The sequence below is a fragment of the Arctopsyche grandis genome, chromosome 3, assembly GCF_051622035.1.
Source record: "Arctopsyche grandis isolate Sample6627 chromosome 3, ASM5162203v2, whole genome shotgun sequence".
NCBI lineage: Eukaryota > Metazoa > Arthropoda > Insecta > Trichoptera > Hydropsychidae > Arctopsyche > Arctopsyche grandis.
This window is the reverse complement of record NC_135357.1, coordinates 22,880,403-22,905,957: the sequence shown is the minus strand read 5'-3', so window position 1 is coordinate 22,905,957 and position 25,555 is coordinate 22,880,403. Positions and strand designations below refer to the sequence as shown.

The 25,555-nt window shown below is 35.3% G+C and overlaps 2 protein-coding genes across 2 annotated transcripts in view; one reads left to right on the top strand and one right to left on the bottom strand.

Annotated features, from left to right (window-relative positions):
* Nucleotides 1-16,356: 16,356 nt before the first annotated feature.
* On the bottom strand, nucleotides 16,357-20,296 carry LOC143909959 (uncharacterized). The gene is made up of 2 exons (XM_077428283.1): nucleotides 20,036-20,296; nucleotides 16,357-17,176 (listed from the first exon to the last, which is right to left on the bottom strand). Exons 1-2 carry the CDS (start codon nucleotides 20,172-20,174, stop codon nucleotides 16,482-16,484), a joined length of 834 nt encoding a protein of 277 aa, XP_077284409.1. The 5' UTR covers nucleotides 20,175-20,296; the 3' UTR covers nucleotides 16,357-16,481.
* The window catches only part of LOC143909960 (uncharacterized), a 31,989-nt gene continuing 26,266 nt past the window's right edge, over nucleotides 19,833-25,555 (top strand). Inside the window, exons 1-2 of the mRNA XM_077428284.1 lie at nucleotides 19,833-19,983; nucleotides 20,057-20,365. Of these exons, the coding sequence (XP_077284410.1) occupies nucleotides 20,213-20,365 (153 nt within the window). The 5' untranslated portion in view covers nucleotides 19,833-19,983; nucleotides 20,057-20,212. The remainder of the gene's footprint in view (nucleotides 19,984-20,056; nucleotides 20,366-25,555) is intronic.

Genomic DNA, 25,555 nt, shown 5'->3' with positions numbered 1-25,555 from the left:
GAAACCGATTGTGGGCACATGTCACGGTGTCATTATCAAATTAGTGTCAACGTTCTTGATTGACACTCTCGAAACAAACTGGAACGAAACTTTAATACGTATAAACACGCGAGTAACGCATAGTCGTTCAGTTTTAACTGCAGGCAGGCAGCTTGCGGTAAAAAAAAATTGAAAGTAACTTTTTGCATTGATTTTATAAAGGATAATCAAATTTAATATGAACAAATTCATAATTAATAATTTCGTTTCTATACGCATATATAATACTATATTACAAGTACATAGTAAGCCTATTAATTTTTCGCAAATTTGGACACAGATATTTTTCTATACAACATACATTTTTCATAGTAGTTATACCACTGACTTGGATGAAAGTCTCTCCAATACATTTCCATTTGCCTCTGTTTTGAGCAACTCTCATCCATCTAACCCCACAGATTTTTTTCTAATTTCATCCACCCGTCTTCCTTGTAACCTTCCTTGCATACAAGGAAGACGGATCCTTTAATATACTCTTGGGTGCCATTTGAGTAATTCTTAGGTTCATAATTCACCCATTCTTCTAGCTACGACATCCGTAAATTACCATTTTAAGTTCTTCACTCGCTGCACCGTTCGCGGACTTTTGGCTGATTGGACACTTGACTGACGGACGTTTTGCCGATTGTGTATCGAAATTACCCAATGCTTACTGAAGACAGATAAATTATTCAGAAATAACTTTGACGTATCATTAAAATTTGATATTTTTGATAAATTTAAGCAATGAAAATTTTCAATAATTCGTCTGTTTGACCAAGCGTCCGTCGGCCTAGTGTCCATTCGGCCAATAATCCTTCAAACCGCTGCACTATGTCTACATTTCCTCTGCAATTCTTCTAACAAACGTACACATAACAAAGCGAAACATTTGTTTGGCTTTGTCATCTGTACGTTTTATACGTACGAAACTACAGCTTACATACTTATGTATGGAATATGCACAAATAAGTACGACATTTACGAATTTTTCCGGAATAAAAATAAAAAATAAAAAAAAACCAACATACCGGAACATTTTTATCAAATCGATGATGTAACATCAGATTTAGTCTAAGAAGGAACATCGTTAGACCGCATATTGCCGGTCGACTAATAAATTTGTTACAATCGGACGCGTTAAACGCCAATAAATCTGACTTTTGTCGAACCGGTCGGTACTGCGCAGAGGGTTAATCCGCTTTAAGTGTGCTGTTTACATTTGACTAAAAACCTCTCGGACACGAGGCTGTCATTCGCGATAGTATCGTGATGGCGCTACGTCGAACGGTGTCTGGCAATTAGACGTAGTGTCGGCGACGTAACCGGCCACGGCGAGAGATTCACCGCGTGGGCGAACAGATAGGCACCACAAAAATGCCACGTCTGTCTGTCCTAACTGTGAGGTAGTTGACCCATACAAGTCCAAAAAGGTGCTTAATCCAATGGCCTTTGATATCTATTTTTTTTGGTCTAAATAGTTTGTCGACAAATTCCAAACGAAAGTTTCAATAGCTCGACATTTTGCCATCGTATATACAAACATGAACAAGCATAACCTATTAAAATTATTCAACTCACTGCTAAAAATATTTACATATGAAGACATGACATGCACGTAAATAACATTGGTTGCTAGTAATGGCAGGATGAATCAGGGCTGTGAAGCCGGGAGTCGGAGTCGTTAAAAATCCTAGTGACTCCGACTACGATTTTTTATTTCCTTACGATCACATTTATTTCCTTAATAATGTAAAATATGAGTATTGAATTCCTAACTCTACAGACAGTGGCGATTGTCATCCGTTCAGTCCAGGAGATTCAGAGCATTCTTTGAAAGCATTAAGGCTTAAATGCTTTAATTCTTCTCATGGTTAACGCTTTTAAGGTCCACGATTAATTTCCGCAGCATACGATTTTAATTGTGATTTAGCACGTATTTTTATGCTCAGATGCCTGTTACAAAGCACTCTCCTGGACTTCACGATCTCTCCTCGCACTATTGCAATACGGATTTTGACATCATCATCAGAGTCTGATTTGAGCAACCCGCCCAATTATCGGAACTCCTGAATCTGCTCTAACTGCTGGTCTCCCAAGATGTAGATTCTGAGATTCTGACCAAAACCTTATCAACTCAAATTAGTTCATAAAGAATAAAAAATGTAAATATTCAGCTCCAGGACGAACGGTGTTCAAAAAATCCCCAAATATACTGACACACACACATTTTTTCTAGATCATGAAAACGTGATCAGATTACGTATCAGATCAGATAGATTCTGAGTTCGAATCAGTCAAAATCTCGAGTTCGAATTTTCTCATAATCACAAAACTTCATCTATTGTTACTACGTACATATGTACATAGATAAAGTAAAAGTTACCTTATTGAAAGGAATTTTTTAAACTTTTATCTTTATCATTGCTTATCTGAAAAAAAACTTTGGATAAATTCTGAAATAACTATTTCATTTGAATCCATCTGATATTCGATCGGTTCCATTTTATTATAATGTATGTAGCATAATCTCAAAATTATTTATACATTTTATACCATTGTAATATGAAAAACAACATATTTTTCAGTTTGTTATCCGTTTGTTCAAAGCGTTATCGTTTTAGTTATTTTCAGAATATCTCAAGGGATATTTTGTAAAACATTGTTCAACACGGAGAAGCAACCGAAATTTCCAAAAAATATTTCATACAACCGCCTACTCGTACTCTCGGGATTAATTTTGTACTTGTTTTCCAATAAACTTTTCATTATTTGTGCGTTGAATTTTATTTATTTATCTTACGATTCGACATACATACATAGTTGCAGAGTATGATGATGCGATCAATACGGACGAAATTGATGGTAAACCATTTAATGACACGAAAACGTCGAACAACTCAATAGAAAGTCGAGCCAAACTAACGTGTAAGGCATTTATTAAAGGGGACCATTACTGTTTATCATTTGACGATGGCAATAAAAACAGCATATATCATAATATATAGTCGATAAAATTAACATTTTTTATTGATAAACGCTCAGCGAGAATTTAACGTTCGTATATATTTATTGAGTTCGGTCTTTCGTGTCATGTGAGGAGGACGTGCTTCTGCGTTCCTCCCGCTATTACTCGCTTAAACCCGGCTATTGCACGAAATTTAACTTAACCATCTAATCACTTATTTTACTAATTGCATCCTAGTATAATTTAAGTGTAAAAATAAACAGCAAATCGGTCGTAAAAAGCGGTTTTATATCAGTTATTTCGAAAAATTTTGTGCTAATTTTGTGTCAAATCGGTGTCAAACGAGATACATCTCCCTACCTGAATACAAAAAAAGGGTCCTTCGCCAGCCAAGTCGGTCCCACAGAAGCAATAAATCTTCCACATAATTGCTTCCAGCCAAAAATCTTTAACGAACTTTACTTAATAGAATAATAGCAAACAGAAACGGTGTTTCCCAACTGTCTATCAGTTCTTTTTCATATTTAAATTATATTAAAGTAATTCGTGTAATTTTATATACTTTACTAAAGTTATTATTAAAATATTAAATTGCAAACCGCACTCACATATATAAATCCGTTGTCTCCAAAGAGGCGTCTCACGATAAAGATCTGTAAAAAAGTAGTATAACAATTGCTAATCTATTATTATCATAACTAACTACTTTCACTTACAAAGTAACCCTGTTAAATGGCATGTAATAACTCATAAGTGATCCAAGTGATACCTAGGATGACTATATGTCAAAGCTGACCACAGAGAAGAGTTTATGGCGGTAAGAACTCACTCCTTGAATGGAAATCTCTCTCAAGTACCGCCTTTTTCTCAACACATCTTGGATAAATGCGAGAAAAATAATATCCAAACCTCCAACAAGGTAAGAGTGACGATGGATGATAGCTTAGCTAATAGAAACCTGTATTTAGCCACGTACAATGTAAGAACGTTATCGAGTGAAGGAAGTGTGCTTGCATTAGAGAATGAACTAGAAAGTATCAAATGGGATTTAGTAGGACTTAGCGAAGTAAGACGAAAACAGGAAAACCAAATAATCCTAAAAAGTGGTAACTGTCTCTACTGGAGAGGGCTACCAAATGGTAGAATAGGAGGAGTAGGGTTTCTTATCAATAAGAGAATAGAAAGAAATATTATAGAAATAAACGACATATCGGAACGTATATGCTATGTAGTATTAAGAATCTCGAGCAGGTACACTTGTCAAATCTTCCAAGTGTACGCCCCCACATCTAGCCACCCAGACGAGGAAATAGAAGACTTCTACGAAAAACTACAGGGCGCATACGATAATAGCCGCCACCACTTTAAAATAATCATGGGCGACTTTAACGCAAAAATAGGACAAAAGGCAAACACAGAAAGAGCAGTAGGCAATTTTGGTACCGGCCAAAGAAACGACAGAGGCGATCGCCTCATAGAATTCGCAGAACACAACAGGCTCTTCATCACTAATTCATTTTTCAGGAAAAACACCAACAATAAGTGGACTTGGGAGAGTCCTAAAGGAGACAGAAACGAGATCGATTTCATCCTAACAAATGCCCTGCACTCCGTTAAAGACGTTAGTGTTTTAAGTAAAGTAGATATAGGCAGCGATCACAGATTAGTCCGTGCCAAGATGGCCATTAATATAAATTGCGAACGTAGGAAATTAATAAAAGGATGCAGTAACTCTCCAGATTTCGCTCAACTAAGGTCTAGGAAAAAGGAATTCGAACTCGAACTTGGAAATCGATACGGGAAATTAAACCCAGAAGCAGACATCGAGGAATTGAACACTGTAATTAGTTCGGTTCTAACCTCAACAGGTAAGAAATTAGGTGGTTTCAGGAAACAGATTAAATTAAGCAAAATTTCAGCGGAAACAAAAAACCTAATTAAGCATAAAAGGAATTTAGATAGGGATAATAATAAGCAAGAATACAATCTAGTAAATAAGGAAATTAAGAAGAGAATAGTCAGGGATGTCAGGGATTTTAACAGCAAGCTAATAGAAAATACCATTAAGAATAACCGTAGCCTGAAAAAGTGCAAACAGGATCTTTTCTTAGGCAAAAACCAAATGATCGCAATCAGATCAGAGAGCGGAGTAATAATTAGGAATAGAGAAGAAATCATAGACAGAGTTTACACGTTCTATGCAAAACTATACGAGAACGACAACGGCCAATTCCCCACTCTGGAATCGACACACGGCCAAAGGGTTCCTGCAGTATTGCCTAGCGAAGTAGAGGCCGCGCTAAAAACTGCAAAGAATGGTAAAACCCCAGGGGAAGATAATATTCCCATCGACTTACTAAAATGTGGCGGCCCCCCCCTAATTAATATCTTAGCTAGGCTTTTCAGCAAATGCATCCAGAACCAAGCTATACCAGAAGGATGGAATAACGCAACTATCATTTTAATACACAAAAAAGGCGACAAAAGCGATATCAAGAACTACCGACCCATTAGTCTACTTTCAGCGGTCTACAAGCTCTTCACGAAGGTTATTACAGAAAGGCTGAAGAATATCCTCGACGAGAACCAACCTATAGAGCAGGCAGGGTTTAGGGCAAATTTCAGCACAATGGACCACCTCCAAGTAGTTGGCGAACTAATCGAGCGCGCCAACGAATATCAACGGCCACTGTGCCTAGGTTTCGTCGATTATGAGAAAGCCTTCGATACAGTTAGTCATAATGCAGTACTTAACGCTCTAAAAACACAGGGAGTGCCGGAACCCTATGTGGGACTGTTAGCTACAATATATAAGAATGCCACAGCTTCAGTTAAAATTTTTTCAGGTACAGATAGATTTAGCATAGGAAAAGGAGTAAGACAAGGAGATACAATCTCGCCCAAGTTATTCAATGCGGTGCTTGAGGGAGTTTTCAGGAAATTGGATTGGGATACAGCCGGAGTAAGCATCAATGGTCGCTTTTTGAGTCACCTTCGGTTCGCAGACGATATAGTTTTAGTAGCTCGTGATTCAGCTGACCTACTTATCAGACTAACACAGCTGGACAGGGAAAGTAGAAAAGTAGGATTAAAAATTAACGTAGATAAGACTAAACTAATGTTCAATAGTTATTGCATGCCTGATAGCATCCCCTTAGATGATAAACCAGTAGAAGTAGTAAATAATTATTTATATTTAGGTCAAATAATTGACATGTCTGGTAGTAAAAATGAAGAGATAAAGAGACGTATGAAATTGGGGTGGAGTGCATTTGGACGGATGAATGCTGTTTTTAAATCAAAAATGCCACTCTGCCTGAAGAAAAGGATCTTTGATCAATGCGTTTTGCCAGTGATGACGTATGGATGTGAAACTTGGACACTGAACGCCAAGATGCAAAATAAAATCCAATGCACTCAAAGAAGTATGGAACGCTGTATGCTTGGCATAACGAGGAAAGACAGGAAGCGGAACACGTGGGTGAGAAATATGACAAGGGTAGTGGACATAGTGGATAGAGTGAAGAGATTGAAATGGCAATGGGCGGGCCACGTAGCTAGGAGGATGGACGAAAGGTGGACAAAAGAAGTGCTTGAATGGTACCCGAGAGAAGGCAAAAGAGTAAAAGGAAGACCGCAAGGAAGATGGGTGAACGAAATTAGGAAAATGTGCGGAATGAGATGGATGAGTGTTGCGCAAAACAGAGACGAGTGGAAGCGTGTTGGAGAGGCCTTCATCCAGCAGTGGATGGCGAATGGCTGTAAATGATGATGATGATGATGATGATATATTTATTATTGTGCAATGTTGTGATGGAGGTGTGCACGGCGTGCTTTATGCTTCAATATTCAACTCGTTAACTGGCACTTTAAATTTTGGTGGTCCTCTCAGAAAATATTGTATGTATAGAAGCCTTATTACACACTGGAGGGCACATATTGATTTACATGCATAGATTCAGCTCTCCGTTTTAACTCCAGCTAAGGGTATTATTATTCTAATGTTCATAAATGCAGTTGGTCTATGGTGGTTTTCATTGTATTGGTTTTATTCCAGGTTTGGCTAGAGTACAGTTGCACTAGAGATGAGCAATTAAGCGTAATCAAACACATGCAACTACAACTGTGCAGGATGCGGGAGAAACTGCATGCATACGCGCGTGCATTCTCTTGTGATGTAAATTTGCCGTTATGCTGGCGAAAGGTTGTGCTGATCGCACGATGCAAATCTCCGGAAGCCGGAGTTGCAATGTGCATAAATTGCAAGCCGAATGATTTCGTTGTGAATAAGCTGTCACTTCCGGTCGACTGATTTTTCTTCATGGATTAGTCCCAGCCTCGGTGATTCTTGTTTAAATTATTTGTGATCGATTACCATACCGTTGTGTCTATTTTCCAGTCCAAATGGATACAAATTAAATAATATATATGTTGTACATTGTATATTGTATATTGTAATTAGATTATAACAAATCGTATATATGAAATAAACAAATGGAATGTAACAGAAAATAAAATAAAAATAGTTATGAAATAAAATAAAATCAAAAGATATAATAGTAGGTGTTTTCCATATGCAATGTTTCGTTTCATAACAATTTTGTATTTAGCGTAATTTAATTTCTATGTCATTACAAGAAAATTAACGACGACCGCACAAAGTATTTTCTAATTTAATTTTACGTTTTATTATAAACACAGGTGATATAAAAGAGTCGTATTTTTATTATGTTGCTATTAAAAAAAAATTAAAACCCACTAAAACCTGCTTTTAAAAACATTAACTGCGATGGGTGTCATCGCTCGAGATAAATTTTGATATTTGGAAAATTTTAAAAACGTGAGAACAAATTAGTCAAATAGTAATTATCAATGGATCAATAGAGGCGTAATCAATTGATTATATGTATATATTTTTTGTTTTTTTAATTGCGCATAAAAATGTATTTTCGAACATTTTTGTAATATCGTCACTTTTATTTTCATAATTAGTTAATCTTATCTTCATAAAAAATTAAGTAAATATAAAATTGTAAGTTATTCTATTAAGATATGGCAATCGCAAATTTTCGGCAAAATTTTAAACAATACCATTACTTTTTCTTATTCAAAGAATGTCATATTTTATTTTAATATTTATTGATGATGAAGTGTCATTTTAATAGATGTATTAAAATAAAATTAAAATAATGAACGTTTGATAATATTTTTTATCTATCCTGAAAGCCATTAGGTATACTTGATTAAAATTGCGAATAAATATTCAAATACATATACATACACATATGTATGTATATACATATGTATAATATTTCTGGCTTCAGTTACGGTCGTACATACATACATATATCTATTATAATAATATCAAGAAAATCAATAGATATTCGCATATCTCATTTATTATTCAGGTTTATAATTGCGGTTGAACGACGAGGCTTTCAATATAATGAACATAGCAAGTACATATTCAATGAAACGAAGAGGACAATCCAAACGCTTTTTACATACCTCCTTTACGTTTCACATGGCTTTCGTGTTAGTGGTCATTTTTATCTCTTATTATTAATGTAGATTAAACGATAGGATTCTAATTTAGTTCGAGCGAGTTTTTGAACTTTTAACTTTTAATTCGGTGTTTTTGTTATGTACATTTATTAACAGGGCGTGTCGATGCATTTTATAGGATGTGTTTCATTAATGTTGGTCTATCGAAACAACAAACTTTCAAAATCAATAGATTTAATCCGCAAAATGCAAATTTTAATTACGTTGGCGAATTAATTTTGCACTGTGAAATTGCATTATGTTAGGGGGAGGTATGTACAATGTATTTAGATATGAAATTCATCTATTCTGTTGGAATATCATCAAAGAAAAAACAAAATGCAATAAATTTAAATAGACTTTTATTGATAATAAACAAAAATAGTGGTATAGGTGGAACCCATTAAAGTCAAAAAACTGGCATTCTAACTTAATGGTCAAATGCTATTATCGTCATCATCATCATCATCGCGGCAGTTAGAAGATTATTCGCAGAGCTTGTATGTACACTAGTAAAGGTTTAAATTAATTTTTGGCCACGCGAATTAGTCACGGTTTTAGCGCCTAGATTTGACCACTTTTTTGACTTTAATTAGAAAATTTATATTGTTTGGATTGTTTCTCTCACATATAGGTATACATATTTACATTTTACGATCGTTACTTACGCCGTTTTATAATTTGCGGTTTATTTGAAGAAAATGTAAATATGTATGTGTAGAATTTTCGTATTATGCTACGAGTGTAATATACATACATATTATGTATATTTACCCGGTTATTTCCAATGAAAATAATTACACACCTATTACGAAATGTTTGCTTGGAATTTTTTTGCAACTGTAGTTATTTAATTTAAAAATAAAATAAAAACGCCTGCCTACAACTGATTTTCATACGCTTGACTTCTGGTCAACTATCAGACTAGGGATTCTAATACCAGTTCTACCACTACAAATTTACTTTCGGTACTACCGATAGTACAAAATAGACTACCAGTAGTATCGAAATATAAGATTTTCTATTTTATATTGATTGCGTTGTTTTCAGTTAAGAAGAAAACATCGTATCGGCTAGTTTGAATCGATGAATCGAATAATGAATCAACACTCAATATACTTTTTGACCTGTTATTCTTATTATTATTATTTTGAATACATATATAATATTTAAAACCAAACCACTATTCCACATGAAAATTATTTAAAGCAAGGAGCACGCCAAAATATATTTACATATTTTAGACACTCGTTAATCGGATATTTGCATGGTGTAGAAGTAATAATTAAAATATAATGATTAATGTTAAACCTAAAATGAATGAATTAATATTTTATTGGCAACTTATTGAATTGAATTGATTAAATAATCAATACCGGTACTACCGATAGTGAAATTTGTTTTGGCGGTAGTACTGGTAGTGTAAAATTTCAGTATTTTTGGAGTCCCTACCTATGTATGTACATAGTTCAGACCCTGCAGGTTAATATTCGGATGCGATCAAAGTAAGCAGTGGACCCTACATATTTGCACAGTTTGAACCCGTCATATTTGCCAAAAAGTTATGCATCTATGTACATATAAATCCGACATTGTTTCTCGCATAGTATTTACTACAATATCATTGTAGTAAATCATTGAGTATTGAAAGAATGTCACTTATTATCAGCCCAAAAGACTTATCGACTGCGTAACTTTTTAATATTTATTTTTATAGATCGTTTTGAACGATCATAAACTACACAGAATGCAAACACATAGACGAAGGCTTCAGCGACTTTTCATAGCGTTGCACAATCTTGATTAGGTCGAGGTGTTATCGGAGGCTCGGTGGCCGATGCACTTCTTGCAGCTTCTGCATTTCGTCCCGAGATTGCACACACACATGCACCCAGATACGCCAACTGGTTTAGCAACAGTGGTCGATGAGTGACGACCTAGACCTCTCCAGTACCGGTTGCTCGCTTCGTCCAGTCTCTCTTCGTCGGTACTGTTATGCAATTTAGTACACTTTATGGTTGCAGCGATGCACATTTATGCACATCTCTGCAAGGTCCGATATCAAATTAACGCCAATGTAGACCGCGCCCCGATCCGACAACTCTCAATTAAAGTCAGCGCCGTTGAAAGGTTAAATGCAAAAAAATAATATGAAAAATTGCAACGTGCGAAAGCTCATTATGAACTCTTTTGGCGTTCAACGATGGAATCTGACACTTATTACTCACTTTACACATCGTATTATATATGTACATAGTTTGCTTATTTTGTGTTTTTTAAAAACCGTTATATGGATATTCTTAGTTTTTTATATGATTATTTTGAAATTTTAACTTCAGGAGACTATATGTACATATGTGTTGTTTGTAATACAAGATGTTATACATATGTAGTTTAATTATATAAATTATTTCGCATTCACTCAAGCGAATTGCTATTCAATTTGTGCCAAATCTACTAATTATACACACCATTTGATTAATGGGCAATTGTTTTGAATTATTAATAATTGATGAAAATGTTTGTTACACACATCTTTATCTACATACTACAGAGTTTTTTGATGCACTCTGTATCTTTAAAATCCATTTGTTAATTATAGTTTAAAAAAAAATAGTACATTTACTAGGCTCCGTCACGAAATGCGAGAATTGATTTAAGTTTTTCGTCTTTTACTTGCTGTCCGTCCGTCGGTCCGTTGACGAAGACTAATTTCTGGATAATTGGTTTTCGAAACCGAGCCAACATTGCCCATTAAAATTTAATAACGGAAATAATTTTCTGTTCGTCTTTGTGGAAGAAATTGGATCTCGAGTGTAGAAAATGCCTCTCCGGTTATCACATTTTCAGGGCAGAGCTACTGCTAAAACAACAACACATCGTAAATTTGAGAAGAACGCGAATGCTTAATTAACATTTTTAATATGTAATACAAGCTCGAGAATTTAATTTTGAAACGCTACAATTTAAGAAGACCGGAAAATATATTTAATCCATTCAACCGCACAGGGCATAGATTTGACGTGCATCCTACTTACAATTTGAATTCGTGTACGCAGTCAAATATTTGTCGACAAAAGTTTTCTCATGTCAGAAGACATTCCGATTGACATCATCGTCGAAAAATGATTAGGATCGCATTTCAAGTAATGACTTATTGAAAATGAGCTATACCTACGCACACACATACATACATTTCAAGATTGAAAATATGTATTGAAAAAATCTAAAACAGGTAAAAACGGGTTTGGTTTGAGAGATGATTCTCAAAGTGGGAGAATGGGTGGGGGAGACGGGGGAGTCACATACATATTCCCCACATCCTCACATTAAATGATCAACGGCGAAGAGCGGAGGTGCAACGTTTCAAAGCACGTTTGGCAGCATAAATCCAATTTGTTTTACTGTGTGTTAGGAAGTTTAGCATAGCTCGGTGGTTTAGTTAATGTTAACCACCGAGAGGTTGCTGCTGGGTTCGATCCCGTGGGTTGACCTCGATTGAACTTATTCCGTGAATATTCTGTATGCTGCTGGTCAGACTTTGATATTTGTGACCCCAAGTCGATCGATTTCCATCAGAGTTCGCCAATTTATCTGATCTTATTGTTGAAACGGTTCATTCAAATTCAAATTGGCAAAAATATCTACTATATCACCACTATTTGAATATAATTTCAAAACTTATAATGTATACATTTATGTATATATGTATGTACAAGTTTAATACCATAGATGTCGCTCAGGGGAAACCCGCAATGACATCATATTTTACTATATATATAAAGACGGTAATCTGTGTGTGTCCTAAAGCTAGCCGTCCATAATGAATGAATCGATAAAAAGCCTAAAATTTGTATAAATTCATTCGTCGAGACTTTGCCGGGGTATCGAACCAGTGACCTCAAAATATCCTCTTATACGTATACCTGAGTTCAACGGTCTCAACCACGAAGCCAAAAGCCGATTATTAAAATGGCCTTTTTTTAAACATTATTTTAATTTTTCGTTCTCGCCATATAAAAATACGTTATTATAATAATTTTATTTAGTGGGGTTTTGAACCATTTTTTTGTTTTCATATTTAACAATTAAATATATATTTTTAATTGAAATTAATTTATATTTTAACGATATTTCAAAAATAAAATTAATTCCAGCTAGCGGAGTCGACCCTGGGCCGACCGTTCTATTACTCCACTATGGGCCGGGCTGCACCGCTCAACTCGCGAACAACTTGGTTGAGGGCGGCCAGACCAATGCATGCAGGTAGATGGAACATGCCAAACCCGTCAACTTGTTTGTAGCACACATTTCCATACATTTTTTCGTGGCGCGCGACTAATCGGCCGACAAAGTTGCACGGTGCGGCCCGGCCCTATGTAGACCAATGCTACACGGGGGCGGACAAAGTTAACGTTCTAAATTTAATATATATGTATGTAATTTATAATATTCAAGGTTGCGCGGTCTGTAAACTAAACATACAAAGCTCATACACCTTTTCCCTTACGAGGTTTTGAGCATTTCTTTTTTCATATTATCAGATTCCCGATTCCGATTTCGACTTCAATTTTGAATTCGGATTTTATAATTTTATTACTATTTTTTCATGCATAATTTAATTGGCATGACCGATTCCTGATTTCTGTTTCAGTTCCGATTCCGATTAATTATTACTATTCATATTGTAACTTTATTTTAAATCATGTATCAATCCGAAAGCACTCGTTGAAATTTCTACGGGCAGAAAACTAGTATTAATATAAATTAAAAAAAAGTGAAACTTCCTAGATCTTGGAGGGGGGCAGCAGTGCGTTGAATACGGGAGTAGCGAGCATGGGTTCACCACTTCCTATATGCTATTGACCACTTCCACTGACTTTATACTATCGTAATTGTAAATGTTGAGTATGTGATGAAGACCAATTATAGTTGTATTAGAAGTTTTAGTGCGAATTTTTCCGCACATCCGGTTTGCAACCGTGCGAACTTGGGCGCGCACGAAATATACCAATGTGTTTATGCGTGATCGGATTCATGGCAGTCATGACTTCCAAATCAAATGGAACAAATCGGTCAGTGAAATGATGGATGCACCAATTCGAGCATGTGGAGATGAACCGTGGCGCGTGCACCAACATCTCCTGGCATAGAAAGGTCGGCAACCTTAACACTTTTTCATTGAATGGTCGATCGACGTTACATCACCCGGCGGCCGGTTTAACGATCTAAACACGAAGTCCGATCATAAATCATACGAGAACTGCCGGCTACCTGTCGATGCGTAAAAAATGTACAAATCGACATGAAAAATATCATATTCATGCGTTTGTGTGTGTGCGTACGGATGTAGCTCAGGATTGGGTCCTGCTACCTACGGCGAAAATAAGTTTTCATCCCGGGAAAACAATGCGAACACAGAAAATTTCACACCGTGAAAGCGTGGGATAAGTCCTAGATTTCACATCGTAAATCATGTATTTGGGAAAAAACGTCATAAAAATTTTCTACCTCCTAAAATAGGTCAACGAAAATAATGTAGCCTATATCAAAACTTGATTTTTATGACGTACGTACATATGTGTGTATGTATGTACATATGTAGATGAAATTTTAAGTATTGAATTCAGATTAGATGTATTCTAATCTGAGATTATTTTTACTCTATATTTCAATATATGTACATACACATATGTATATTTCGATGAATTCTGTCTGAGACACATCATGGCTAAAAAGTAAAGCAAAACTTTATAAGGAGAATAGTTATGAGCTTAGTCGTCTGAGCCGTTGAAGTAACCACATGAAGGAGTTTGACAGGTGTCAATTGTCAACAGCTTTGCAAAAAGTGGATATTTGCATTGATTGGAAGAATGGATGTACGTACATGTGTATGTAGATGTACGTTGTCATTGAGAGTACCATACTAACGACTAAGATTCACGGCAGTAAGGAAAAACCAGAAAAGAAGAAATTAAATTAAATGACATAAAAATAATGAAATATCAATCAAAGACGGATCTAGGATTTTTTTTAGGGGGGGGGGGGCGATAAAAAATGCAATTAATATTTATTCATGATGCAATTAAAATCCAATGAACATAAAATGAAAATATTAAAATAAAAATTAATATTAAAATCAATGTATCGATTCACTTTTTTAATACTATTGAGATTCCGTCTCCGTCCTTGTCGCTCATACATACTTCCTACAATCTGGGAATCACCCAGGTTGAACCTGACACCTGACAAATAACTGTTTGGCGCATTGACTGTCCACTCGTAGGTAACAAAAGGACAACCATTTTGTACACCACGGCAAAAATATTTAAATCAATATATAATTTTCAAACGCCTATGAAATTTAGGGGGGGGGGGGCGATTGTAAGGCTTCCAATCCCGGGATGTCGGGCACCGGGATCCCGGTGTTTTCTGGTATCGTGAATCCCGGTGCTGAAACTAGTCTGAATACCGAAATTACGGTGCTGGAAAAATTTCTTTAAAAATATTATTGGGATAAGCAATGACAGTCATAGTCCATTTGTTTTCTCTGACCCGTTTTGACGCCGGCTTGCCATTCCCACGAAATGATATCAACGGCCTGTATTGTGTCGCAGATTTTAGGCTCAACTGCAATGATATTTGTAGCATATTTTGACTGATTCGAACTCAGAATCGATCACGGATTACTTTTTCACGTGTGTCTGTGTGGCTGCGTGAGTGTCTGTATGTGTGTCTGTACGTCAGTGTATTTTGGGGATTTTTTGAACACCGTTCGTCGTATCGAACTGAAACTTAGTAATTTTTTTTCAAATTTTCAAGTTGACCGAAAATGGTACCTCCCATTATAGGGTTCTTATCTACACTCTTTGGTTTCAATGAATAATTACTAGACGGTACAAACTATTTGTAAAAAACGAATCAATGATTCAAAGTGATGTTTTTTACTTTATTTGATTACATTAAAGGATTTATTTTATTTAATCTTAGAAATCTAGAAATGGATGCGAACCGAAAATTTTAAGAATGTAGCCAAAACAAGAACGCCAATTTGAGGAGTATTTTTTTCGTGAAACATCGGGTGAGTTTGCAAAATTGAACGGTTTTGAAATATGAAAATATGCAATTGAACGTTTTTTTCCTTTTATTGTTATAAATTTGATTTCCTGGTGCTAGCACCGAGATACCGGGTTTGGAAATTCCTAGCACTGCAATCCCGGTGCTGAAGTTATCTTCCGGGATTGGAAGTACTAATTAAGTGTTTTCACCTCCTTCAGATGGGAATGGGAATTATTGAAGAAATGTCTATTTCAGGACACTTGATTACAAGCGAATCGAAAATAAGCGATATTACGATAAACTTCGCTTGAAATCGATTTGCTATTTAAGAGTAGTATGGTTTACCTGGATCTACATATGTGGAACATCATTACTCGACTTACTAAGATATTTCAATCCTAGCCAGTGCATTTAGTAGATCTCCAATAGAATCAATGCTCGACTCATAAATTTTAATCTAATCTAACCTAATCAACCATGTAGTGTTTGAAGCTCGCCTTAAAAAGTGGCATGAAATTTTTCTCAAGATTATTACATCTTTCGCAGTTGTAAAATAGATGATAATAAACCTATTGATATTTCAACCCCAAGTTCGTAAACTTGATGTCTACAATATCTGATATCACTGTTCTCCTTATCTTCGTCATTTCCTAATTAATGTGCGTGACTTTTCATTGCTTATGGCAATGTAAGAACTAGATTAAGATTCCCCATTTTTAAATTTCATGTGAATAAGGTGATATAAAACAAAAATCACTTGAAATAATTTTTAAGTATTTATTACATCTACAATATTATCATTATTCGACAGCTTACATAATTTAATACTTAAATATTTATAATTAAATACAGATGAACTATATTTGTCAATTGCATGGCAGTCAATTTCTTAAATAAATTCGTTATTGAGTTCTTCTATCTCTTGAAGAATTAAATCGTTAATTTTACTCCGTAGCCGAAGTCTTCGGATATCCGGCAAGCGTTTCAAATATGGAATTACGCTTTTGAAAAACAATAAATCGTCGTCGTCTGGCATGGCGTTTTCCCTTTCTAACACTGCTAATTTCCGCTTTTCTATATCTATTAAAGCAGCTTGATTTTTTTTCATGTAGCTGACAAATTCAGGACGCGCTTGATATTTATCTCTGTACTGAGCTTCTCTTGAAAAGTTTTTTGAAGAAGGTTCAGAGCTCTCGGTGTCGGAAGCTTCTAACTGCTCATAATGTTCTACTAGTTCAGGTTCTGTTTCTATTTCTACCTCCGGCTCTAGTTCTGTTTCCAGCTCTGGTTCTGGTTCTGGCTCCGGTTCAGGTTCAGGTTCTGGTTCAGGTTCAGGTTCTGGTTCTGGTGCTTGGTTTAATAATTGTTTCTTTCGTAATAGGTGCCTTCGTTCTGATTTTGATTCTGTTTTGTGGTGGTTAGCTGGTCTGTACGGGTATGTAAAAATGGCTGCTTCTAGAAAACCTAGTTGATGGAAGAACGGCCACGTGCTGATCTTTTTGGCACCTCTTTTCTTTTTCAGTTTATAAAATTCTTTGACATAATAGGCACGCAAATTTTTCCATCTTGATTTGGCTGTTTTTACTAAAACAAAACAAACAACAAAAATTAAAGTCAATTCGAAATACAGTGAAATAACTTAAATGTAGAATCTGAAACACCACGATTTTGTAATAGTTTAACTCCGGATTCGTCACACTTATATAATTTATTGATTGTTCTATTTTGAACCAAAAATTACTATAAGAAAATAGCAAGATATACTTTGGAAGATTCAATCTCATCAACCTTCTGGCATACACATATATATAAATATGTAGTAAGTGACCGATAGAGGCAATTATAATTACAATATACGTTAATTATTAATACAAGCAAACAAAACAAAACAAACTTACATCAATTAATGAATCCAGAAAGAAGTTATGTAACAAATGCAATTAGTTGGATTGATGCTTTTAGTATTGGTTCTAAGTCCCGCAAAAACTATATGAAATGATCGTAATAAACGAAACTATTGTTAAGCTCAATGCCCTGTGTTTCAATGTAAATCTAATGAGCGGATGTTACACACATACATTGTGGTAAGAGGGAAGATTGTAGCCATTGTAAAATGAACTATATGTAGATACAAATTCTTTGATTCATCTACAATCTACATACCACGCGTACGTACGCAAAATTTAGAAAAACCTTGGGAATCTTCAAAATGATGTAACAAAAACACTGTGGTACGGCTCGCAATCACCCGGAATATTATATGACAAGAAACCATGATCCGTTCGAAGAGAATTTATCTGCAATAAAGCAATACTAGTCTCCAACAGAATACAAAATCCATAAGTTTTTTGTGCTCCAAAGGAAACAAAAAATTATTTTCATTGAAACATCTTACACCATAGTGTGTATGTAGCTTCTATAACATCCGCTCATTGCACCCGAAAAGTACCGAAATCTGAAACTACGTTGAAAGTTAACACAACAGGCGAATCTACTTCAGTCACTAGCGGATCCAGAAAATGATCAAGGGGGGGTCATTCAAATTAAAAATAATAATACATAAAAATATATTGTTAAAAGCCATACATTTTAAGAACTTATTTTTGCATAGATAATAGCGCGAAAAGTAACATTTATTGAATTAAACTAAGTCCATCAAACTGAAAGGATCGTTATACAAAGAATCAATCGTGCAATTTTGCAATTATGCAAAATTAAAATAGAAAGAACTAAAATATATTTATACAAATCAAAATTGTGAACAATTTATTAACATTTGTATTGTATTCTTTATAAAAATCATCAGTTTAAAGCTTAGACCACACTAGGCGGCACTGCGTTGCAGCGATGCTAGAGCGGCCAAATATTGTTTGTATGAAATTGTATGAGATTGTATGTCATTTGTACCAACTGTGATGTGCTGCACTGCGTCGCTGTAGCGCACTGTCGCCTAGTGCGCTCGGACCTTAAATAGCATAATTCGTCTAAATGTTTCCTCCGTCTCATACTTATTACAAGGTTTATAATTTTAGTTTTAGCTTTTTTTAATGTAATTTTTTTTATTAAATTGATATGTTTGTGAATGACATTCATACACATGTACTATGAATGCACTTATTATTTATACCTATTTCAATACCAATAATTCAGTAAATTGGGTTACATGTCAATTTTTAGTGATTTTTTTGATATTTTGGAAATCGCCATTGGTAAAGGGATTATTTCGAAAATTGTGATTGCGCACACAACAATCGTTGCCATAAAAATGCCACGAATACGGAATATTTGGAACTCGATTTCTCGTTAGTATAATATTTCGCGTTTGTAACTCTCGATGAATGGAATTTTTGGGTGCCAGATGTTCCATGCAGGGCCGCCGAGAAGAGGGGGGAGGTAAGCTAGGGTTAAAGTTCCAAGGCCTGGACCCTTGTTAGGACCATGAGGGGCCCCGTGTTGGGACGTTCGACTGATCGATATTGATATTTTATATTATTCTACATAAAAATACATATATTTATTTAATGCTAAATGTTAATTATTTTTCGATCCGCGCATTATTTTTGTCCATGTGAAATCTTACCTGTTATATCACACTTTCTTATTCGATTATTTCTAAAAATAGCAATTAAAATATGTATGTATATGAAGGTATTTTTCTAATAGTTCTGATAGATTTTTCGCATATTAAAAATATATCTAAAAGATTTTTTTGGTTTGTCATACGGCATGAAATTATTTATCCGGGTCCTGGTTCCATAATCGGGTTTTAGTTACGTGCGCGAGATCGCTTTGTGCGGAATAATCACCGAACCATCGCCATTATTTTTACTATTAATAATTTTATACGTTGGCAAGAAAAGTCCATCTTATTAAAATCGTTCAAGTCGAAGTCGGAGTTTGGAGTCGGAGTCGGCGTTTGGAGTCGGAGTCGGAGTCGGCGTTTGGAGTCGTAGTCGGAGTTTGGAGTTGGAGTCGGTAAATTTTGATCCGACTCAACAGCCCTGGTTATTCTAAGCAAAATTGTTATTCATTAAAAAAAAAAATAATAAATATATCAGAATAATGGAAATGGTTAAAAATATAGAATTACATTATATATGTACATACACTTACAGGGGAATAAGAGATATAAACGAAAAGTAAAAAAAAAAGTTGAAAAAATTTAGGAGCGCACATCGCAAAGGGATCGCGTCAATGGTCGTCAAGCGTTGGGTTGTTGAGACCTGCCAGATACCGGTTCAGTGTTGCCGCTTGGGAGGAAGCGAGATAGACGCGCAGACGCCGGTTTCAACGCCACGCTTGTCGGAGCAGCTCGATTCACGACAAACGAAAACACCAAGCTAGCTATCGCTACGATTCTGCGACAACAAATCTACCATCCGATGATACACGTGTGTATATGTATATACAAATCTACCATTTGAGAGTATGCGTTTAACGTACCGTCAATCCCCGTCTCTTCAGATATGTCGGACCACAGCCTAGTGAGGGTCCGGGAGTTTCTGCGGAACTCGTCGTTGGGGTCCCAGATGGTCCTGCGATGGTAAATGGCTCTGATGAGATGGTCCTCCATGGTCTCCATCTAGGCGTTTCGAGCGAGAGCACGCGGCCCCCGCCTGGATGACCTCGCGGTACTGGCGCGTCGCCGCGTCGCTCGCCTGGTGCGCAGCTGGGCGGGTAGCCAGGTGGGGGAATATGGCGGACGGTTGCTACTGCGCTGTAACCATACATCGTTACGGGTCGGCAACCTTTTCCGAATGTCGGATGAGTCGGGTGAGCACACTATCGAGATAGTTTGTAGGGTGGTAATATTATGTACTTCAAATATTATTGGTATGGTTGCCTGAGTCGGTGTACGAAAATGAATGGATGTGAGTTTTGGATATTTTTAAATTAACACTACCATCAAGAGTGAATCCTAGTAATAATTTCGGCCTCGTTTTTGGGATGAGAATTTGAGAATTTCGGACACAAAATATTCTATTTGTTTAATAAGTGTGAAAAAAAATCATGCGCCGCAGACATTTTTTTTTTGTTATCCTTTTAGTATTAAGCATAAGCATTATTTAGAAAAAACTATTTAAAATGTCAAAACAACACGAATTATATACTAAATTGTGCTTTAAGTATAATTGTTAAATGTTTTTGTATCATATGAAAATTCAATTTAAAATGTTGTATGTATGTACATATGTACGTTGCAGAAGAATAATGAATTAAAATTTGCATATTTTAAGCGGTTTCCTTTAAAATTTCACCAAGAATTATATACATACATATGTTACAGTCCAAGTTTTCACTCAAACTCGTTAGTTTTTTCATACACGAAATACGTGAATGTAGATTTTAACAGTCGAATAGACTCCTATAAGCCTATAAGGTATCGCAAATTTTAACTATGGTCGTATGGAAACCGCAGTCCAAGTGTTCACTCTGGTTCGTTCATGACCATACTAGTTTGTTTATATACGAAATATTGTTTTAGTTTAGATGTTTATTGTTAAATTGACTCCCATCAGGTATAGCATGAAACTTTTAGCTTTGATTTTACAGAAATCACATTACAACGTTGCTTTATAGCAACGTTGTAATGTGATTTTAGGCAAAATCAGCGGAAACAGAAGTTATCTCCTGTTTCCGCTGATTTTTAAGATTAAATTTATATTAATTTATAAAAGAAAGAGAATGGAGGATGGGACAGGCGAATGTAAATGCTTTAACTTATATGCCTAATAGTTTGTGAATGAACAAACTAGTTCATTTGTTCTTTTGTGTACATTATAGCTGGCCGGGTTGATTCGAGTTTGAACAAACTAGTACGTTCACGAATGAACGAAATGTACATTTGGACTGTAGCATATACATATATTAAAAAGTATTGTTTGATTTAAAAACAAGTACTCGTTCATCATGATCTCAACGAGTGTGGATTCTTTATTTGGTTTATATTTCAAATATTTAAATAATTTAATGATTTTCTCCAGAATAGGGCCCCTCTATTGGCACGGGCTCCGAGAGTTTATCCCCTCTCCCCACATCTCCTTACTAAGGAGTACTTAGTTCTGGTTAGTCGCAGGAAGAGTTGACCGACTATCTTCAAAATACACACGCACACACATACATATAGTATTTTAAAAACTTGAGAACGTGTTCAGTGATCGATTCCGAGTGCAAATCGGTAAAAATCTCAAGGTCGAATGTTCTCACGACCACAATACTTATTCTATTGATACGTCGTATATACATATGTGTGTATTATATAATAGATAGAACACCATTATTATTATTTTGTGCCCTTGATGGTGGTTTTTTTTTTCACTTATTATTTGAATCCAAATGAACAACAACTATAGTGTTTTCTCCAAAGTCATAGTATTTTCAAGCGAGACTGCTTGCGCGCGACTACATCTGTATATTCAAGTTACGACGGCCACTTAACGTAATGACAATCCAGTTGATTTGGGATATCGTGATAGATTTCCAGGCTAATTAATATTGTTATTGTAACTCTAGGTTTTCATGCATATTCAATTATTTAAAAATAAGTTCGGTTCTGACATTCTATGACTCTCCAACTTTGGCTACAATTCCAAATATGAAGTCTAGCTATCAGGTCTTGAACATCCGTTGCGATTGGATTTTACCGAAACAAAATTTAAAAATTATTATTTTTAGAAATACTACTAAGTTTTAACTACTTTAAGTCCAAATATTTTAACACTAGTATCCATTTTGTATCATGCAGAAAAATTGTAGGGTCTACATCTACTTGGAAATTTAAAAGCCCAATCTACTTGTTATTTTTGTCAATACAAGACAGCATAGGAAGTCGCCCAGCGCCAACATGCGTTTGGAATACTAACGAATGATGTAAATTTAACATAAGAGCATGAATAATTTCAAAAAAGAATCAGGAAAGAGTTGACGTTTCCTATACTAACAGGAAAATATGACTGGAGAATATGGTAATGCTGGGAAAAAATATTTTGCCGTTATTCTGGATGGAACCGTAAACTTTCGACTTAGAATATCAATATTCTACTACAGGGATTATTAAGCTTTTTAGGTAGAGGGTTAAATAGCTAATAGACCTACCCTGGTCAGAATTTTCACTTTCTAGAATTTAATGGACCTTGTAGATTTTTACAAAGATTCTTTTGGCTTAAGATTTATTTGCGATCCAAAAAAATGGTACTAGTTTAATTTTAGGTACCAATTACTAAAGATTACAGACATGATGAAAGCATTCCCCCGATTAAATCTTTCCACCATCCAACATCCAACTTTGTATTTATGTATTTTCGAGAATAGCATTGAAATCTCCGACCAAAATTTTTTCCTTACAGACCGTCACTTTTGGAATCATTGATAGCCAAACATAAGGCAGGTTCTGTGACTTATTTGAGCGCGAAAATTCGCCTTTTTATTCAATCATAATTGACGGTACTCAAGATTTAAGTAAAATTGAGCAAGTGAGTTTTGTTTTTCGATACATTGTTGTTCAAAAAGATGAAATTCAACGTCCAATTGATGTTGAAATAAAGGAATCATTCGTGGGGTTCTTTAATGTTAAAAACAGAAGTGCAGAGGGTTTTAAAAAAATTATTTTGGATTTGTTGACAATTAAAGGACTAGATATTGTGAAATGTAGAGAACAGGGTTACGATGGTGCCAGAGTAATGAGTGGTGCATACAAAGGTCTACAAAAGAAGATAACTGAACTCGAACCAAACGCTCATTACGTTCACTGTGCAGCTCATAATTTAAATCTCGTCATTAAAGATACCGTATCTGATGTGCCAAAAGCTTCTTATTTTTTTGATGTGGTTGAACAAATTTATAAATTTTTCGCTGTTAGCATTAACAGGTGGAAAGTTTTTAAGGAAAAATTCACCATCAGTTACTTTAAAAAGATTGAACCCTACTAGTTGGTCTTCAAGACTAGATTCCATCAATACACTTCGATATTCATATACAGATGTTTTAAAATGTCTTACAGAAATAATTTTAAAAAGTAAAAGAAAGGATGAACAATCAGAAGCAAAGGGACTAAAAAATAAAATGGAAAGTTTCGAGTTTATTCTCCTACTCGTGCTTTTTGATAACATTCTTCAGCCTCTCAACTTTGTATCAAAGCTCCTACAATCAAAAAACGTCGATGATCAAAAATGCATACGACAATCTCAATCGTTTTGGGAATACATTTGAAGAATTTGTAACGATTTCATCAGCGATTGCTACAAAATGAGGTTTGGAGCCAAAATTGACATCGAATCGTCAATCTTTTGTCAAAAAGCACTTTGATGAACTTAGTAATGATACAATATTCCAAGATTCATTGAAAAAGTTTGAAATAACAATTTTTAATGCGGCACTAGACGTAGCCTTGATGCAATTGAAGGTTCGTTTTACAACTTTTAACGTTAAAGTTCGCCTTCCTACAAAGTAAAAATCTCATTCAATTATCAGATGACGACTTACATACATATATCGTGAAGCCAAATCTTTAGCCGACCAATATTTCAATGACTTTGACAAGTCACTACCTAACCAGGTGCTTGATTTCCGTTCATGCTTAAGAGAAAGAACTGTATAAGAGGTAAGTAAAAATAGAGAAGATCGACAGTGTTTATAATTTGAAGCGAAGCTCTTCATTTGTGATTTTTACACTATAAATTCGTCATTTTCTGATATCGCCACCGCAATCATCTTGTTGCTCACGCTTCCGGTAACTGTAGCCACTGCTGAGCGCTCGTTCTCTAAGTTGAAACTTATTAAAAATTACTTAAGGTCAATTATGTCACAACATCGACTCAAAGGATAAGCGCTGATTAGTATTGAACATGAGAGAACAAATAAAATGAATTTAAAGTGTTTGCCAATGCGAAGTCCAGAAGATTATTTTGCAAACATTCAGAAGAAACTTTTCAGCAAAATATTTTGAAAAATTATTTTGCTGAAAAGAAAATAATGTGTATATGGGGGGGGCACCTGGAATTCACGTTACGCCACTGCTGGGATTATTACAATGGGATGTACAAATACAACCACAGCATAACTCTTTAGCCAGTGGATTAGACACAAGGCATGGATTCAGATCTCAGGCTTAATCAGAATTACTCATTCGAACTGCAAGTTGATTACTTATAATATTAGTCCCGCCAAGATCTACGAGACAATAAAAGTTTGTTCTGATTTAATCGCTAAGACAATTTCATACAAAAACAACTACCAAATTCCTTGTCTCTTTCGTCATTCATTCTATCCTCAGGAGTAAGTACGAAATCGTTGCAGGGAAGAATAAAAAAAAAACTTAGCTACGTGGATAACTTAGCTACTTACAACTGGATGTAAGAGTGAGAATTTCTTATATTGTATTTTTATGTAGGTACAAAAAAAGCTATTATATGCTTATACATTTGTACATATGTATATCTATATATGTATGTACATACATCAAGTGTCATTCTTCAAACGTTTACCTGATAGAACCCGGATTACATAAAAATACATTTAATCTAATATATAATTTGAAAAGGGACTTTGTATGTATGTAACCTTCGTTCTTTGGGTCGTAGAAATTCGTGACGTCATCGAACAAATGATTCGATTTTTTTCGATTCAAAGGATTCGAAGTTCCCGGGAGCAAAGGCGCTGAGGGCGAAGCTCTAGGGGGCGAATCCCTAGGGCTCCACCCCCTAGGGGTGCCGACGCCAGGAGTGAAGCCCTAGGGGGCGCAGCCGCGGGGGCGTAGCCGCGAAAGCGCAGGCGCCGGATTCTGGTGTACATATAATTTCGTATACATATAATTTTTTATAAGAGACTTACTATATAATATGTTTGTTTGTTCGTGACAGTCAATTTAATAAAAAAAAAACGAATGAGTATTCAAATAAATTTATATAAAATAAAACTATTCAAATAAATTTAATAATATGTTTACTGTTAGATTAGTCATGTTTA

Coding starts and splice junctions, on each gene's coding strand:
- LOC143909959 (XM_077428283.1), bottom strand. CDS start 20,174: ATGGAGACCATGGAGGACCATCTCATCAGAGCCATTTACCATCGCAGG. Junction 17,177..20,035: donor TGAAGAGACGGGGATTGACG/GTACGTTAAACG, acceptor GTTTTGTTTTAG/TAAAAACAGCCAAATCAAGA.